This window comes from Ceratotherium simum, chromosome 22 (assembly GCF_057802395.1).
Source record: "Ceratotherium simum simum isolate JZ-2026a chromosome 22, ASM5780239v1, whole genome shotgun sequence".
NCBI classification, from domain to species: Eukaryota; Metazoa; Chordata; class Mammalia; order Perissodactyla; family Rhinocerotidae; genus Ceratotherium; species Ceratotherium simum.
The window spans coordinates 19,576,562-19,590,529 of NC_141921.1; the positions used below are offsets into that span (position 1 = coordinate 19,576,562).

The 13,968-nt window shown below is 53.0% G+C and overlaps 1 protein-coding gene across 1 annotated transcript; it reads left to right on the forward strand.

The window, feature by feature from the left end:
- The first annotated feature begins 5,252 nt into the window (after nt 1-5,252).
- HEYL (hes related family bHLH transcription factor with YRPW motif like) lies at nt 5,253-13,178 on the forward strand. Its single transcript, XM_014784189.2, has 4 exons — nt 5,253-5,422; nt 6,480-6,563; nt 7,813-7,894; nt 10,524-13,178. The coding sequence occupies exons 1-4, from the start codon at nt 5,360-5,362 to the stop codon at nt 11,195-11,197; spliced, it is 903 nt and encodes a 300-aa protein (XP_014639675.1). The 5' UTR covers nt 5,253-5,359; the 3' UTR covers nt 11,198-13,178.
- The last annotated feature ends 790 nt before the right edge of the window (nt 13,179-13,968 follow it).

Genomic DNA, 13,968 nt, shown 5'->3' on the forward strand with positions numbered 1-13,968 from the left:
TTCCTCATCTGTAAAATGGGTACAAATAATAGAACCGACCTCATAGGATTATTGGGAAAATCAAACGAGATAACATATGTCAAGGGCTTAGTGCACAGCCTAGCGCAAAGCAAATAATTAATTAGCGTCAGGCCCCCAACATGGGATACCCAGAACCCTGAAGGAGCAGCAGGGACTGACTAGGACTCTGCAGGCCTGGGCCCCAGCCCCACATCTGCCACCAACTCACCATGTGGCCTTGGGCCACTGCTTTCCCTTTGTGAGCCTGTTTCTTCATCAGTAAAACAAAGGAGGACAGGGAGTGGGAGGGGGCAGCTGTCTGCTCTCTCCTGGCTCATCCGAACCTGACTCTCTAGAATAGAGTTGGAAGGGGGATTCAGTTCATTCACAGGGGTGTTTTTGAGGGCATTTCATAATTTCAATGCTCTAGTTTTCTGAGACGAGGGGATCTTGCCTCAATCACAAATCCTAGTAAAATGCCACCAGCTTCCAATTATTTATAGCTTATAATAGGAGGTAAGGTAATAGATAGCCCCTTTGCATCCTGTACATTAGGTTTTGGAGTGTATAACACAATTTCCTATACAACTTATTAACCTTTTAAAATTGGTTAGCAGAAACTGCTATTTGGAGAAGCAATTGTCTCAGTCTGTGCCTGCTAAGAGATGGGGAAGGGCCTAGCACCGCGTGGTGGTGGTGGTGGTGGGGTCTCAAATTCAATGTCATTGGGTCTTCACGAAGCAGAGGTATGAAATTGATGCCAGAGAGCTAGGCTGATCAGAGCTGGCTTCTGTCCTCCGAGAATCTGCAGGCTGGTCAGTGACCTGTCAGGTCACCCAAAGACCATGGACAGGATGGAAGATGGAAGGAGAGACAGACTATGGACTGTGAGGACATCCAAACAGGGAGAGGCCACTCACAACTAAAGGTGGCAGACAGGGCTTCTTGAAGGTGGCAGCATTTGGGCCATGGCACAACAGGTCAGTGGGCAGTTTTTTCCTACACAGGATTTTGTCCTTTCAGCCAGAGCCCATTTTTAGAGACTGTCTAGATTCTTAGAGGAGCAGACCCCCTCAGAGGAGAGAAAGCAATTGGACATCTGGCAGAGGCTGACTTATAGACCCCTCTTTGTAGCACTCACCAAAGGGCCCTCCCCCCAGCAGACATCAATGCTTCAATTCAGGGAGTGCTGAACGATGCCTGCTGTGGCCCAGACCCTGGGCTGGGCATGGGGGGCCCAGATGTATCCTGCTCAGCCTCTGCCCTCAGGGAACTCTCAGAGAAGAAGAGCTTCATGTACAAAGAAAGCCAGATAAACAGTGGCCAGGACCACGGAGCTGGGGCAGCCAACCTCCCTGGGGTCAGAGGCAGGTCACAAATCCCCCATACTCAGAGATGTGAGAGTAAAGAGCAGGGTGTGTGCCATCATCACTGTGGGCATCTGCCTGGTGGTGGTATCCTGCCCCATCTGAGAGAATCACCCGCAAGGCTCCTGTCTGAACCCAGCCCCCTGACACAGGCTGGGTCCACACTGAGAATATAGCCTCTCCCCTCCTCCTCTGCAAACATTTAATCAGCACCTGTCACATGTCAGGCACTGAGTCAGGGTCTGTGGGTCATTCCTACATGATTTAAGGCACATGGTGGCCTTTGAAGTCAGATAGACCTAAGTTTGGCTCTCATCACTATTAACTTGGGCAAGTGACTTTACCCCTTTCTGAACCTCAGTTTTCTCCCTTACAAAATGGGGATGCGAATACCTGCCTCACAGGGTGAGGCTTTGATGAGGTAATGTACCTAAAACACATAGCTCCCTGCTTTGGTACAAGGTGACTTCCAATTAATGCTGCTCTCTGCGAGGTCACCATTCAGTTGGAGGGTGCCATGTTCATGAGGCAGCCTGGTCTAATGAAAAGACTGAAAGTCTGAGGGCTGGACTTTCTGGGTGTGATTCTTAACACTTTGTGTCTATGTCACTCCATCTATCAAATGATTATTTTTCCTAAATGTGAAATGGCCCCAATTATACTTAACTCACAGGGCTATTGTGCAATAAATGAGACAAGTGAACGTGGAAGTGCTGTCTAGAACAAAAAGTCCTGGCTATGAGATATACACGATGGGACAATGACTATATGGGGTGCATTGAGAAGAGCACTGGATTAAAAGTCAGCAGACTTGGCCCCAGTTCTGGAATTTCCTCTAATTTGCTGTGTGGCCTGGAGAAGATCCCTTCCCCTCTCTGAGTTTCCTCATTTTACAAGTGGGCTCAGTGCTCTCTGATAGCCCTTCATTGGAGACGTTGTGATTCTGCCTTTGGTTGATGCAAAATGAGTGGGGTCACCTGCCAGGGCTCCATGAGGGAGTTTCCAAAGTGGAACTGAGGGTGAGCACTGAGGGTGGTCAGGACTGGCAGCCGGACCACCTAGAAAGCTGCCCCCGCCAACACACCACCCCAGAATTCTGGCTAGGGACCACTCGAGGCCCATGGAGCAGATCTTAGTGGTCGACATATCTTCTCTGGGTCTGTGAAAATCTGCCTTATTTTCAGACTCTCAGACAAGAAGCTCTCACACCTCCTCCCAGTGTCAGGGCCAGATCACAGCCTGGAAGCGAGCTCTGGCCGAACTCTCAGGAGCTTTAAGGATAAAGGGACTGGAGGGCTATTCAGACAGACAGGAAATAGGAATTAGGAGGGAAAACAATGCTGAATTTGGAGCCAGAAGACATGGATTCCCATGCTGGCTTTGCTCCTTAGCAGCTGTGTAATCTGGGCAAGCTGCCTTAGCTCCCTGAGGCTCAGCGTCCTCATCTGTAAAATGGGGCTTTTGTTAGGCTCAAAGGAGGGAAATTGATGTAGTGATGCCAAGACAACTGCGAAGTGAGTTTTGCCTGTGAGATATGGGAGGGGGGAGAGGGATAATAGCGCAGAGAATGAGTGGCCAGGAGAGTGGAAAAGGGATGGGAGAGCCGCCATGCCCTGAAAGGGGTACGTCAGCCTCTGACAGATGGTCCCTGAGGAAGGATCAGGCTGAAAGGCAGTGACGTGTGCAGTGCTAACCCAATACCCCTAGAGACGTCTTATCCAGCCCCAGGGGTAGGGGGTGGGCAGACAGAGGCCGTGTTTCTTAGCATACCTTGGCTCTTGGGGCTTGTCCTGAGTGAAGCTTTGTAAACAAGCTGCCCTACAAATCTCAGGATCTGGCCCTCTGAGCCCTGGACCTAGCTTGCTGGGCCATCCCTCTCAGGACCTTTCACAGGTCTCTTACCAGCCCTTCTTGTCCAGATGTTTGGGTGGAGATATCCTTTTCCAGATGTAGCTGGACAAAGCCAGGGGCATAGCAGTAGGATGTGACAAATGTTAGTCTGACCTTCTCTCTTTGAGCAGTTGATGAAAATGATAAACCTCTAATGCCAAGAGGGTAGTCACATGGGCTGGGACCCTCCTGGTGAGCCACATATGCCCCCATTCCACAAGGGTCTAGGACATAGATTTTATGGTACGACCTCTCTGCTCCCCAGTGATGGCCAAGATGAGGGCAAGAGGAGGGAGCTCAGCCTTGAGCTCTACCGCGTTCCAAGCGCTTGAGTACTAGGGCTAGAGTAGTGAATGAGACAGACATGGTTCATGGCCTCATGGAGCTTATGGACTTGTCGGAGAGATAGACATTAATTAAATAATCATATAAATATAGAACAACAAACGGGCATAAATGCTGTGAATGCAGGATGCTAGGAAAGTATAGAGCAGGGGATAGCTAGTGGGAGGGGGCATGTCAGAAAAGGCTCCCCCAGGGAGGTGACATTTGAGTTGGGATCTGAAGAGTGGTAGAAGTGACTAGGCAAAGGGGCTGGGGCTTGGGGGCGGGGAGATGGGGTGGACCAGAGAACTCTAGGCTAGGGTAACAGTATGTGCAACCACAGGAAGGAGTTAGTACATTCACCGGCTGGAGCACACAGAGCAAAAGAGAGTTGAGTCTAGGACGTGACGGGGGCCAGCTGGGCCACCTGAAAGATGGTGGTCTTGATCCTGAAAGCATTGAGAAACCCCTGACTGAGTTTTAAGAGAGTGACAAGATCAGATTTGCATTTAAATGATCACTCTGCCTGCTTGTAGGAGGTAAGAGGGGTGCACAGGGACCGGTGGTCCTGGTGAGAGATGACAGAGGTTCGGTCATAAGGAGGACAGATGTGAGATGCATTTTAGACACGGAACTGGCAGGTTTTAATGAGTTGGGATGAGGACAGAGGAGGAATCAAAGATGGTGGCCAGGTGTCCACCTTGCAGAACTGGGAGACGGTGCCTGGGGAACCCAATGGGAAGAGGAGAGGTGTGAGGTGGTGGCAAGCTCATGGGTTCCTGTTCAGATGTGTGCCTTTTGCATTCCAAAATGGCAGGGGAGTCACCTTGTCTAAAGTTATTTGTTGATGTGGTGTCTCCCCACTGGAGCTAAGTGTATGGAGGGCTGGGGCCTGACCACATCCAGTCCAGCCCTGGGCCTGAATGGGGCCTCCGGGGTGTTGGCCAAATGAATGATACTCAGTGCAACCCTTCCAAGGAAGCCTCTGAAGCACGAAACCGTTAAGAGGGCCCGCAGCTGGGCTGAAGAGGATTTCTATCAGTCTGGACAGAAAAGCCCCGGAGGGCTGAGCCTCTTCCCGGTAATTGGAAGTCCTGGGGTCCAGCAAACATCCATCCTTCAGCCCGGCCTGCGGAGGGGAGGCCGGACGTGGTGCGGGGCTGGGGCCTTCTGGGGAGGCCAGGCAGTGTCCCGAGAGTCCGAGAGGGGCCTGTGACCCAGATGCCGCCTCCCCCTCGCCCCCGGCCGCGCTGCGTGGGAGGAGGCGGCAGCTGCAGGCCCGGCGGAGGGCGGGCGGCCGGCGCGCCCGGCCCGTGGGAAGCGGCGGCATCTGCTTTTTCCACGCTCGTTCCCAGCGGCTCTCTCTGAAACCCAACCCGCCGGCCCGGCCGCCGCCGCCGCCGGCCCGTGCCCTCGCCCGCCCCGCCCGGGGATCGGGTTGCAGGAGCCGGGCGGCCGGGCTGCGGTTCCCGACGCCCGCCGAACGCAGCGAGGGGCGAGAGGCAGGGGGCAGGGGGCGAGGCCGAGCAGGCAAGCCCCCCGACTCTGGGGCAGGAAACCGAGTGTAGGGGAGGACTTGACCCAGGGAGAAATGGGCCCCCAGGGAGAAGGGGCGTGTCCCCACCCACGCCTGCCCTGCGCCTTTTCCCGGCCTCGGAGACCATGGCCGCCTGGGAGGGGGCTGTGCCCGCCCACAGCCCGGCCTCCGAGGTCAGCCCAGGCCAGGGAGATGGTCCCCGAGCTCTGAGAAATCAGCCTTTCTCTTCCTCTCCAGCCAGATGGCCAGGCCGCTGTCCACCCCCAGCCCTTCGCAGATGCAAGCCAGGAAGAAACGCAGAGGGGTGAGTGTCCGTCTCAGCAGAGTTGCCTGAGTCTCCAGGGGCCTGGCTGAGAGAACCCCGGGTCAGAAACATCACCCTGAATCTAGACTACCTGGGTTCAGATCCTGGCTCTGCCAGTAGCCAGCGGGGGTGACTTTGGGCAAGCCACTTAACCTCTCTGTGCTTCATTTCTTCATCTGTGTTACTGAAATAATGATAGGACCTACCTCAAAGGCTTGTTTTGCAGATTAAGTGAGTTAATATAATGCACTCAGAACGATACCTGGCACACAATTAGCCATTATTATTTATTCCAGCCTTCCCCCTCTCCTCTCTGAGCCCAGAACTTGCATTTCCTCCTAGTGTGCTGAGGGGTGGGGGAGGGGTCAGAAGAAGGAGGCACCCCTGCTTGCTCTTGGCAGCCCCCCATCCCAGCCCCACTTTCCTCCAGGATGCAACTGGGCTTCTGCACTGGGAGTCCAGAGACCTGGGATCTGGCAGAGACCAGCCCTGCCATTCACTAACCATCAGACCTTAGGCACACCACTTCCGTGCAGCCCTCATTTTCTTTATCAGTAAAATGGGGGTCATAATTTCTGCTCTGCTATCAATATTCTGCTACCAGTATTGTGAGATGAGAATGAGGGAGTGTGAATGAAAGGCCTTCCCAGCTGGAGAAAGCAATGCCTAGGACTCCTCAGACCTCATGACCCAGCAACTGAAGAAAGGGTACCCCTGGCCCAGCAGGGGTCTCCAGGGCCTGCTCCAGTGCTGTGGCTGGTGTCCCTGTTCTGACTGGTCAGTGCCCTGCTGTACCATGGTTAAATGTTTTGAATGTCACTCCTACAGATCAAGACAAGAGATCTGAATTCTATTCCCAGCTTTGCACTTCTTTGCTGTGTGACCTTAAGCAAATCACTGCCCCTCTCTGAGCCTCGGTTTCCTCCTCCATAATATAAGAATAGATTTATCTCCCTCACAAAAATATTGTGAAGGAAAATATGAGTCAATGTCCACCAAGGCACGTTGGAAACTGTGATGAAGTGCCTATGTGTAACTTCTTGTCATTGTTTTTTAGATCATAGAGAAACGGCGCCGCGACCGCATCAACAGCAGCCTGTCTGAATTGCGGCGTTTGGTCCCCACTGCCTTCGAGAAGCAGGTATGTGGCATTGCTGATGTGCCAGAGGAAATACTCTGTGAGTGGCAGATAAGGTTCACTTCTCGTGGCATCTCCTAATGATTGCTATCAGCTGCCTGAAGTGCTGTGCTATCATTTACTGGGATAAGGGGAATGGCAATTTACATTCACTGAGGTGTCTCAGCTGTTGTGGCTCTATGTCCATCACCCCATTGAATTGAATCCTTAAAACGATCCTGAAGGATAGGGGTTATTATACCCATTGCACAGGTAAAGAAACTGAAGCACAGAGAGGTGAAGTCACTTCTACCAGGTCACACAGCTAGTAAATAGCAGAGCAGAACTGGAACACAGAACTGTGTGATTCTACAGCGCCCTATCCGTCTGCGCTACTGACATTTCCAGAGCTATTTGAAAGTAGCACAGGCTGCTCGGGGAGTGAACACGCTGCCATTGAACATGCTGGGGTGGAGGGACTACAGGGGGACGTCAGACAGTTGACTCAATCAGACAGCGTCAAAGATTCTCACCCTGTGTGCCAAGGCACGGTCATGGGCATGTGCCTTCCTTTATGTTGGCGAGAAGAAGTCAGTCATTTCACAGACATTCACTAAAACCTTCACAAGACCAGCCACGAACTAGACCTGGTACATACCCTCACATGGAGAGTCTGACCCTCAGGTTTCACCTGGGAGACCAGGTGATGCTGGAGGCTTAGGAAACATTTCCCGAGAGAGAGAATAGAGGAAGAGCGAGAGCTTTGGGGGTCAGATGATGAGCTGGATCATGGGTGTGGTGAGTGTGAAGTTGCAGTCCCAGTGCAGCTGGTCTAGGAGGCAGATGGAGATGCAGGAGTGGCATTCTAGTGATGGTGCCTGAAGCCATGGAATAGACAAGACCCTCCAGGGAGAGTGTGCAGAGCGAGAAAAGCGAGCTACCACTACTGGGAACACCGCTCTTTTAAGGGATGGTTAGAGCAAAAGGCAAAGTGAAAGGAGAACCAAGAAAAAGTGGTGTCATGGAAGTCATGGGAGGACGGGTTTCAGGAAGGATGGTCAGCAGTGCGGCGGACAGGTGGGCTAAAACGAGAACTGAGGAGAATCTCTTCGATCTGGAGGCCTTGGCCATAGCAGAAGCCCAATTGCATGCGGTGGCAGAGTGGGAGGAAGATGAGAAAATTGAGACAGTGAGTGCTGATGACACTGTGCGGGATTGGTGAGCGACAGAGGTCAGCTGGAGGCCTCCACTCTTCTGTCTCCTGTACACACAGGGCTCCTCCAAGCTGGAGAAAGCCGAGGTCCTGCAGATGACGGTGGATCACTTGAAAATGCTCCACGCCACTGGTGGCGCAGGTACTGATGCTCTACTCTCCTGGGAGTCATTCATGTAGCGCATATTTGGGGCCTGGGCCCTGGGGATACCATGGGGAGCAAAGTGGCTGTGGTCCCTGCCCTCACAGAGCTCACAGTCTGCAGAGGGGCTGGAGCAGGTCCAGGCGGAACATTCGCAAAGCTTGTCTCTTCTTTCGGCATCACCCTCTCCACTTCCCGTGTCTCCATTTGTCCCAACCCTTTCCTCAACTCCACTCCTTCCAGCCTTAGACCTTGGAGGAGCTCTTCTACAACACTCTGTTCCTACCCCCAGCGCCTCCGGAAGCATTAGCCTCAATGAGCTCATTCTCACTGAGATCCCAGTGGGAGGGGCCTGCATGAGATTTTTAGCCACCAGCGTTCACTGCTGTGCCTACCCACTGGAGTAGCCTTCTGAGCTGTTGTGTCTTTGGCAGTGCTGGGGTCACATGTCGTGGTCATAGTTGAAGATCCATCTCAGGATTGTGGTTGAATGCAAATGTAACTCATTCCATTATTTTGAGCTAGTCCATTGCAATAAAGTCGTGGAACTGTGGCTTTGAAAAGACTTCGGACAAATGGAAATTTGTCTGCATGAAGCCTCTCTGTGCATTTTGGTGATTTCACAATCGGGAAACCTTGAGACCTCCATAGACCTTGGCCACAAAGACCTAAGTCCTAAAACCTCAACTTGCTACCCCTCAAGGGGACAGCTGCATTTTAAGTGGCCCAACCTGGTGCTTGTGAAGCCTCAGTGTGCAGCAGTATCGTTTGGGGGCAGGCAGTCGTGGGTCACACCCCAGAGATTCTGAGGCAGTAGGTCTGGATTGGAGTTTAGGAATTTGCAAGTTTAGCAAGCACCCTGATGACCCTGATGCAGGTGATCACTTTGAGAACTTCTGCCAATGAATGCATGGCCAACAGTGGAAACTTCTGTCTCTAATCAACCAGTGGGGGAGATATTTCAAACTATATTTATGTTTATCCAATTAAAAGAAAAATAGTGACTAATATTTGGGCGGCATTTTGTAGTTTTCAAATGCTTTCACTAATGATATCTCATTTGATTCTCACAAGAACCTCGAGGGTGGGGGCTGTTGTCCTCACTGTTTTCTGGATAAGGGTGATGGGAAGACAGAATTGTGGCTTAAGGCACTGGCTTTGGAGTTGAATCCTAGCTTTACTGTTCATCAGCTTTATGACCTTGAACAAATGATTTAACTTCACTATTCCTCAGTTTCCTCATCTCTAAAATGGGAATAATGATAGGGTTTTTATGAGGATTAAATGAGATAATACAAATTAAGTGCTTAGTAAGAACTCTGCAAATGTTAGTTAAAAAAGAACAGTGAGGGGCCGGCCCCATGGCATAGTGGTTAAGTTTGGCGTGCTCTGCTTTGGCATCCCAGGTTCACAGGTTTGGATCCCAGGTGCGGACCTACACCACTTGTCAGCCATGTTGTCATGGCAACCCACATACAAAAGAGAGGAAGATTGGCAACAGATGTTAGCTCAGGGCCAGTCTTCCTCAGCAAAAAAGAAAAAGAAAAAAAAAAGAACAGTGAACACAGAAAGGTGAAGGGATTTGCTCAAAGTTGCACAACTACAGCAGAGCCAGGTCTCGCCCCCAAGGAGGCCTGACTCCAAACATCGTCTCCTACAGAGCTGTCCCTCTGTGGGGGCCTCAGCTGTGAACCAGGGACCAGATATTTGCTGCCATAGGCATGAGGCCAGTGCTCACTGGGGCTGTTCAGTCTTTGCCCAGAAGGTGGTCGAAAGAGGGGCAGGTGTGGAGAGGCAGTGAATATGTGACTACCTCTGTGGGCAGTCCATCTGGTCACCAGGTCAAAGAGAGGGTCTCTGACCTGATGACTGCAGCTGAGAACCAGGGTGGGGTCCTGCTTTCCAGACTGCCCTTTGGGCTGGGGGAAAAACTCCAATGCCCACGGATCCAAGCCAGTAATATAAATGATAGCTAACTTTTAATTTATTGAGCATTTCTGTGCGCCATTTCATTTCACCCTCACGACTCTCTGCAGCAGGTACTGTTATATGCCCATTTTACAGCTAAGGAAATTGAGGCATAGAGAGATTAAGAGACTTGTCCATGGTCAGGCAGCTGGTTAAGTCCTCGGTCAAGCAGCTGGCCTCCGAAGACCTCCTGCTTCACTGCTACACTGTGCTGCCTTCTCCAAGGAGTCTCCCAGCTCTGATGGCTGCTGCTACCACCTGCCAGCGTGTGCCCCCCGTTAGCAGGCAGGGTGGTTCTACACCTCCGTGTGCACAGCCCTTTCACACCTGGCAAGTGACTACTTAAATGAAGTTATCTTGGCCACAAAGTTTCCTCTTTGGATTAATCTTAAATTGTGACGCAAACCATACTTTACATGTTATAATGCTTCGTAGTTCAGTGAACTCATTTGATTCTCACAGCCCACCCTCTTTACCCCAGGGAGGGATGGTTTTTCCCACTTTACGAATGGGGAGACTGGGGCTCAGAGAGGTGAAGTGACATGCCCAAGGTCACAGAGGGATTGAGGCAGGGAAGCAGGTCCAGAGCTCAGACAGTCTGACCCCAGGCTCAGTGCTTGTCCCCCCGCCTGGCGTTCCCTCATCATGCCTCACTTTGCAGGATTCTTTGACGCCCGAGCCCTGGCAGTCGACTTCCGGAGCATTGGTTTTCGGGAGTGCCTCACCGAGGTCATCAGGTACCTGGGGGTCCTGGAAGGGCCCAGCAGCCGTGCAGACCCTGTGCGGATTCGCCTTCTCTCCCACCTCAACAGCTATGCAGCTGAGATGGAGCCTTCGCCCACGCCCGCCGGCCCCCTGGCCTTCCCTGCCTGGCCCTGGTCCTTCTTTCATAGCTGTCCAGGGCTGTCAGCCCCAAGCAGCCAGCTAGCCATCCTAGGAAGAGTGCCCGGCCCCGTCCTCCCCAGCGCCTCCTCACTTGCTTACCCCATCCCAGCCCTCCGAACCGCTCCCTTGCGCAGAGCCACTGGTACCATCCTGCCGACTCGGAGGAATCTGCTGCCCAATCGAGGGTCATCTACTACTCGGAGGGCCCGCCCCCCGGAGAGGCCAGCTGCCCCCCTGCCCGTGGCCCCCAGTGGCAGGGCTCCCAGGAGCAGCCACATGGCACCTCTCCTGCCGTCTTCTTCCCCAACCCCCCCTGGCGTTGTGGGGTCCCCTGCTTATGCGGCTGTTCCTGCACCCAGGCCTTCTTCCCTGGGGCCAGCTGGGAGACCAGCAGGAGCTGTGCTCTGCCACTCCTGGGTCTCTGAAATCACTGAGGTTGGGGCTTTCTGAGCTGGGTTTCCCCCCAGGAGTGAGGAGAGTTCTTGTTCCAGGAGCTCTAAAAACGACGCTGCCTTTTCTGCTCTGCTTCCTGGACTGGCTCATACATGAACGTGTCTTCTTCACCCGTCAAAGGCCCCCTCCTCCTTTGGTCCATCTCCCCTCCTCACTACCCGTCCCAGCTTGTCCAGCCAGCTCTCCTGGAACTGTTCTGATCTCAGAGGCTTGGTCTCATTTCTTACCTGGACAGATGAGTCCTGGGAGAGCTCTTAAGAGCTGTGCCCAGACCCCTCTCCTGCCCCAGCACACAGGGAGCAGTAGGCATGAATCTCGGGTCTGGGAACAAAGCTTTAACCTAAAAGGCACAATGGCCTAAGGCAGGCTGCTTCCCTAGAGAGATCAGACCCCAGCCAGGAGCAATGACTGACGGGTTACAGCCTTCCCAGGGCCATGGGGCCGGAACATAGTGTCTGCCTTGCTTCCTGAGACAGTAACTGAGCAACGGCCACAAAGAGGTCTCCTGGGAATCCTGTCTGCCCTGCCCACCTGCTTTCGGCCCACCCCATCGCAGTGAATCATAAGACAGACCTGGTGTCCACCACGGTCAAGGCCTGAGGATTGGGGGCCAAGCAGGGCCTGCTCCTGCCCTCTTCCCGGCTGCAGACACCACCCTCCAGCTGACCACCAGCTCCCTGCACACAGCTGGGAGGTTTCCCAGCAGCAGTAGGGCTCTGTGACAGGGTGTCGTCACCACCGGGCCTCGGACAGCGCCCCTAGATGGGAGCCAGGATTGAGCAACGGAGAAGCCAGCTCCCTGCCTCTGTCACCATCACCGTCCTCCAGGCACGTGGTCTTGTTGGGTGCACAGTGTGGAGGACCATGTTCCCACGTGATGGCGCCCAGAGGGGAATCCTCTTGGGATTCGGCACCAGACGTTTTTGTTGCCTGGTTTGCATCCGGCTCACAGAGCCCAGACTGTTGGGACAGCCAAGGGCTGTCAGGCTGGACAAAAATAACTGCGAGGAGGGGTGAGAGGAAGGACAGTGAGAGGTGACTCGGCCCTTCAAGGTCACACAGTGGGTCTAGGGCCTGAGATTCTATTCACCCAGGATTCTGCGCAGCTGGCTCTGCTCAGAGGCCATTTCATCACACATCTCCAGCACGGCCACTTTTCCCCTAACAGAGGGAACAAGTGGCCCAGCGACCATTCCCGGTGGAACAGCAGAGACCGGACAAAACAGGGGCAGACCCAGGACTGACTTTCAGCTGGACCAGTGTTGCCAGACCTGTTATTAACGTGCAGAAACACTTCTCTGCTCGTTAACGAATGCCTGCCTTCCTTGAGGGTCTCCAAGGGCCCCCCACTCCAGGCTTTTCCCTAGGACCCTGTGCTGGTTAATGCCTGGCAGACCCAAGGCCGTGGGGTCCTCCAGCTGGCAATTCGTTGGTGCTTATTCCAAACCAGTTATTAAATACTTCCAATGCCACCCCTGGGAAGATTCTCCCACCCCCACCCTGTGATGGAACTACCCTCCCCGGAGGCTAAATTGAGGAGACTCCATGGGCTCACAAGTAGAGTTTGCAGCCCTGGGGAAAAAGGGACCTTTCAGAGAAGTGGGTAAGAGGGCAGAGATCATTTAAATGACCCAGAAAGCTCTTTTAAAAAGGCAAATTCCTCAAGGAGGCGTAAAGAGCTAAACTAATTCTTTCACTCCTCAGTGTGAGTTAGTTCTCTCAGATTGCTGGCCTCCTGGACCCATCTGAGATGGATGCAGCGAGGAGAGAGGGCGTCACTTCAGGGAGTGGGTCACTGGCCAGGAGTGCTCCTGAGGGAGACAGAGATGGAGAGGGAGGGCAGGGCGGTCAGCAGGCTCCCAGGAGTTGGGAGAGGGGGCAGAGGCAGGTGGCAGAATCAAAGACCAACTTCACCTTGCTCACAAAGGGCGGGAAGAACTGCGCTTTCTCCTGCTCCCCCTCCTCCCTCTCCAGCCTATTCTCCCCCTCCCCCTCCTGCCCCCCCTCCTTCTCCACCTTCCCCTCCTCCTCCTCTCCCTGACCACCCCAGGTGGTAGCTCACTGCTCCCAGGATACAGGTCAGTGCTGCAGTCCTGCAGTTTGGCGAGTTCCTAGCCTGAGAATCCGACATTTACTCATAGTGGGGCTGTGGGAAATGCATTTCCATGTTTCAAGGACCCAACTCCAAAAGAATCTGTTGACAGCACTAAATGAGGTGGAAATGGCCCAGAACTTTCAGCATCTTAGTTGATCTTGGGTTCATCCTCCCTGAGAGATTGTGGGGGGAAAGGTGACTGTATGTGTTCGTTTCCATGGTTGAGGACTTGTATCTTTGTTTATATTCCCAAGCCTTTCTGGTGCCCCCGACTCCCACCCCATTGCTGGGGTTGTCACAGACATCCAATAAAGTTTTTTTAGCTCTTCTGGAAACCTCCGAGAGATTCTACTTCTGAAATATCTCTGGAGTCTGTCCACTTCTCTCTGAACCCACAGCCACATCACCTCTCCCCAGATCACTGCCCTCCAGAAGGTCACCTTGCTGCCTTCTTGCTTTGTCAGTCAGTTCTCAACACAACCAGAGAGAGCTTTAAATATGCAAATCGTATCATATCAACTCTGGTTTAAAACCCTTGCTCTATTACTCTATTATTGTAAAGATAAAATCCAAGCTCTTCCTCTTCTGTCCCAAGCTCACTTTCAGCCTCGTTACTTGCCAATCCCAGTCTTGCTCCCTGGGCTCCTGCCATCCTGGTCTGCCTTCATGTCCT